General features: G+C 52.9%; 1 gene segment (V, D, J or C); it reads left to right on the top strand.

The window, feature by feature from the left end:
• Nucleotides 1-1,384: 1,384 nt before the first annotated feature.
• Nucleotides 1,385-1,955, top strand: LOC102760991. The segment is given in 3 exon segments: nt 1,385-1,458; nt 1,492-1,534; nt 1,636-1,955. Coding segments are annotated over 3 exon segments (366 nt in total).
• Nucleotides 1,956-5,038: the final 3,083 nt, after the last annotated feature.

Below are 5,038 nucleotides of genomic sequence, written 5' to 3'. Positions count from 1 at the left end.
TTTTAATCTCCCCCCTCTCCCTTCCTAGAGTTGTTGTTCTCGCCTGACGTCCAGGCAGAGACAGATGGACAGTCACACCCCGGGACACATGTGCATGAAGAAACATGGCCTATGCGTGCCTTGGACACAGGATCACAGACGCTTGGGGATGGGAGACCCAGTTCCAACAACGAGGCCTGAGCCCGCAGAGCTCTGGGGCTTCCCCATGGGAACCCCGATCCCTCTGCTCTTCCCCCTCCTCCCTCGCTGGACAAGCGGTTTCATTAGAGGGACGGGAAGGATGTCAGTGTGGGACACGTGCACTGCTCACCCCCCGTACATCCCAACCCCTTGCTCACCCTCCATTCATCCTGCCCCACAGCAGAAGGGAAAGGGAAAGGGGCCGTTACAATGTCCTATGTGATGTTCACGCCAACGTGTTCGCACTCAACATTGTTCAAATTTCTGAGAAAGTTCCTATGTTGTTACATCAGATGTGCGTAGGTATCCCATAATTCCATGGAGACACTGTGACATTTTCTGCTATAGATCCCATTTAATGTAAACCTACCCCATATACCCGATGGCCTCCTAGAACCGTGGTCAGCAAACTGCAGCTCGTGAGCCACATGCGGCTCTTTGGCCCCTTGAGAGAGGCTCTTCCATAAAATACCACAAATTACCACGTGCAGGCTTGCACGTACAGTGTGACTGAAACTTCGTGGCCCATGCACAGAAGTCGTTTTTTTGTGGAAGAGCCACACTCAAGGGGCCAAAGAGCCGCATGTGGCTCTGAAGCCTCAGTTTTCTGAACTGCAGTTTGCCGATAACTGTCCTAGCACAAGAGAGAGGGGCCATCCCTGCCTGGAAGTGCAACTGTCTGTGTGAGCACCCCCAGCCCTGTCTCCAAACAGTGTTAGTGGGACAGGGTCCAGGACTGAGTCAGGGAGACCCCAGTCCCTTCACAGCCCAGACCTGAGATCTGTGACCTCCTCCTGGCTCACCGCTGGCGGGAGTGTGACCGCTAAGATCCTCCAAAGAAGACAAAAAGGGGTTTCACTGAGGAAGGATCAGTGTTCCCAGGGGTGGGTTGGATTTGGGGTGAACAAGATTGATGGGGGTGGGGAGGGGCAGACACTCCCACCTCATCCTTCAGCCTCACACCCTCCAGGGAAGGAAGTTAGGACTCAGGTCACCAGGACACTGACTTGGTGACAGAATCAACCCCCTCCCGCAGCGTCTCAGTCGCCATGCAGCCTGGACTGGAAGACACTCTGTGTGAGGGCCCAGCATCTGCCTCTTTCAATACGCCCCACCCCCCAGGGGACAGCAGGGTGACCCTGGGGCAGGACTAGAGGGGAAGCTGATTTGCATGAGGCCCTTCTCCCCTAATGGGTGAGGGAGGCATGAAAAGGCCCAGGACTCCCCACTGCAGCCCAGGAGCCTGAGGAGCCACATCCTGTGAGTGTCCCCACCATGGTCTGGACGGTGCTTCTGAGTGTCCCCACCAGGGTCTGGACGGTGCTTCTGCTCCAGCTCCTGGCGCACAGCTCAGGTCAGAGGAAGGGCCTCTGCATCCTTGGGGGACACGGAACAGCAGGGCCTCAGGGTGACCTTCGTCCCTCATAACACCTGTCTCTCTCCTGTTGGTTTCAGGGGTGGATTCTCAGACTGTGGTGACCCAGGAGCCGTCAGTATCAGTATCTCCAGGAGGGACAGTCACACTCACCTGTGGCACTAGCTCTGGGGCCGTCTCTAGTGGTAACCACCCCAGCTGGTACCAGCAGACCCCAGGCAGGGCTACACGCAGGCTCATCTATGAAACAAACAAGCGCCCCTCTGGGGTCCCTGATCGCTTCTCTGGCTCCATCTCTGGGAACAAAGCCGCCCTCACCATCTCTGGGGCCCAGCCTGAGGATGAGGCCAACTATTACTGTGCTCTGTACAATGCTGGTGCTCTTTACACGGTGATGTAAACCCACAGGGAAGTGCAACCAAAACTTCCTCATGGGCTCAGACTGGCTCAGCTTGAGATGCAGAAGGAAAGAGCGAGGGTAGAAATGGCTGCTCCTCTCTTCCCCTCTCCATGAAAATCAGTAGTAAAAATACCCTCCTGTGAGGTTTAGCAACAACAACCAAATTCCAAGAAAGACTAGCAAAGTAAAGTAAGTCAGACAGAGAAAAGCAAACACCATTCGATTCCACCCCCATGTGGAACCTAAAGAACAAAAGAAATAAATGAACAAAATAAACAGCCTCATAGATTCAGGGACAGAGTGATGGCTGCCAGAGGAAAGGGGGGATGGCAGAGTGAGTGAAGACGCTGAAGGGAGTAAGAGGTATAAGCTGGTGGTGGTTATAAAACAGTCACAGACATCTAAGTACAGCACAGAGAATACAGTGACTAACATTGAGGGAACTGCCTGTGGCCCTGGGGGGGTCTAGAAGTATCAAACGAACACTCTGTAAAGTATCTGATTATCTATCCACTATGTTCCACCCATGAAACGAATACAAGAGAACATTGAATATAACTGTCATTCAGAACTAAAATTCAATAGAAAGCAAAGCGGAAGTGTAGCTTCTGTGACCAGGGAGCCTGGGCAGCCTCTGCCACACCCTGCGCATACCCTGCTCCTGGCCTTCCGCAGGGAGCTGGGTATGGGTTTCCCTGGAAATTACACTGTGAGGAGCGTGAGGTCCCCAGGCTCTGGGACCCTCCCCAGGAAGGACACGGCTCTCAGAGGAGGCGCACTTCCTCCAGGTGATCCCAAGGCCTCTCCCTCTTTCCTCTCTGCGATCTGCTGTTGTTGTTGGGATGATGTGTGATCAGGGTTAGCTGATTTGGCCCTAAACCTAGAAACCCAATTCCCATTCCATCCATGGATATCCTCACACATACACTTACGGCCAAAACGTTTGGAGAACAGAAAGTGAGGACTTCTATATCCCAAGAGGGAGAAAAAAACTCCACGACTTGGTAGAGTTTCATGAATATTAACACACTTTTTATGTCAAAACTTGTCTGAAAATAATGACAAAACTAGAGAAACATATCTTAAATAGCTCTAGAGCCGAATGGAAGTATTGTCTATGTATCATTCCAGAGTAAATGAAAACCTTCAGAAGTCACCAAAGAACAGAAGACACTTGTTCCCCAACATCGTCATATTATCCTGTCAAAGGCAGAGGGAAAAGCCAAGACAAGTCCCCTGGGGGCTGGGACGCTGACAGGAGCCCCTCACAACAGACAAAGAGACAACAAAGACAACAACTAAGTGTTCACCCTAAAGGATCCCCCAGTGGAATCATGACCAGGGAGGAACTGAGGGGCTTTCATGTGAACATTAAGCGTCAATCTGTGCTCCAAATGCTCATGCACCAGAAATGAACCCAGCGGCCAGGCAGACAGCGGGAAAGCCAACAAGCAGGTTCCTTTAAGGTCTGGGTCCGCAGCGTGTCATTCACTTTAGTGCAGGCCCCGAGGAACCTGAGGAAATAACGGGTCAACCCCAGCAGCAGAGATGGCACCTGCTCATCCTCCTGCCTGGGGAGTGGCCTCAGGGAGATCACAGAGCCCTCCCAGGAGGCCTGGGTGGGGGAAATGGGCTGGAGGACAGGTGCTCTGGGACCAGCAGGGGGCGCTGGTGCACTGGGACTGAGAGCTCAGGGCTCTGGGCCAGGCAGCTGGGAACACACTCTACTGGCCCCTGCACACTTGGGCAGGCAGGTCCTCACTCAAGTGTGACTTCCCTGCACCTGGGGCCCAGGAGCAACATGAGCCCTCAGCTCTGACACCCACACTTGTCTCCTATCTCACCCACCCTCAGGAGTCGTTGTCCAGGCCTCAATCACAGGCAAAGAGAGAGAAGCAATCACACAAAAAAGGTAAGTTTGGTGGAAGAATTGTGACCTGTGATAAAATTGAATTGACCGTGCCAGTTTAATGCGTAGATGATTGGACAGTGATTCCAACATAAACACCGTCAACCACAGTGTCATTTCCCTCTGATGGACGCCAGTGTGTGCATCACCTTCCCCAACGACTGGAGACATGTGGTCCCTGCTCATCCCCTTACATTTCTCCATCCCTCCCATTCTCCCTGCCCCTCAGGGAAAGGGACTGGAAACTGTTCTGTGATGTTCACACCGACTCACTGAAACTCAGGGCTGATCTCATATCTCATCAAGACAAAAATGCTCCTATTTTGTTATATCAGATGTTAATCCGTTTCTCACAATATCATGGTGACACTATGACATTTATCCTCAAACCCTATTTATCTGGAAGGTACATCATATAACTGATGGATTCCTAGGGCAAAAGAGGGTGGCCACCCCTGCCTGGCAGGGAAAATGTCTGTTTCTGGACCCCCATTATTGGTCTTCAGGTCTTTATTCTTGGACAAGGATTAACATGTCTGGACAGAGGACTCACAGTTGGAGGGAGGACTAACTGGCTAGAATCCTCAAAAAGACAAGGAGGGGTTTCCTGAGGAAGGAAGCAGTATTCCTGGAAATGCGGTTGGATTTGGGGTGAACTACATTGCTGGGGCCAAGAGGGGGCAGATACTCCCTCCTCATCCTTCAGCCTCAGACCCTCCAGGGAAAGAAGTGAGGACTCAGGTCACCAGGACCCCAGGGCACTAAGTTGGTGAAACACATCACCCCATCCCCTAGCATCCCAGTTAACTTGGGGTCTATTGGTCTGTGTGGGGGGCCAGTATCTGCCTCTTTCAATACCCCCCGAGGGGACAGCAGGGTGCCCCTGGGGCAGGACTAGAGGGGAAGCTGATTTGCATGAGGCCCTTCTCCCCTAATGGATGAGGGAGTCATGAAATGGCCCAGGACTCCCCACTGCAGCCCAGGAGCCTGAGAAGCCACATCCTGTGAGTGTCCCCACCATGGTCTGGACGGTGCTTCTGCTCCAGCTCCTGGCGCACAGCTCAGGTCAGAGGAAGGGCCTCTGCATCCTTGGGGGACACGGAACAGCAGGGCCTCAGGGTGACCTTCGTCCCTCATAACACCTGTCTCTCTCCTGTTGGTTTCAGGGGTGGAT

This window comes from Myotis davidii, unplaced genomic scaffold (assembly GCF_000327345.1).
Source record: "Myotis davidii unplaced genomic scaffold, ASM32734v1 scaffold3114, whole genome shotgun sequence".
Lineage (NCBI taxonomy): Eukaryota > Metazoa > Chordata > Mammalia > Chiroptera > Vespertilionidae > Myotis > Myotis davidii.
This window is presented reverse-complemented; position numbering and strand designations above follow the sequence as displayed.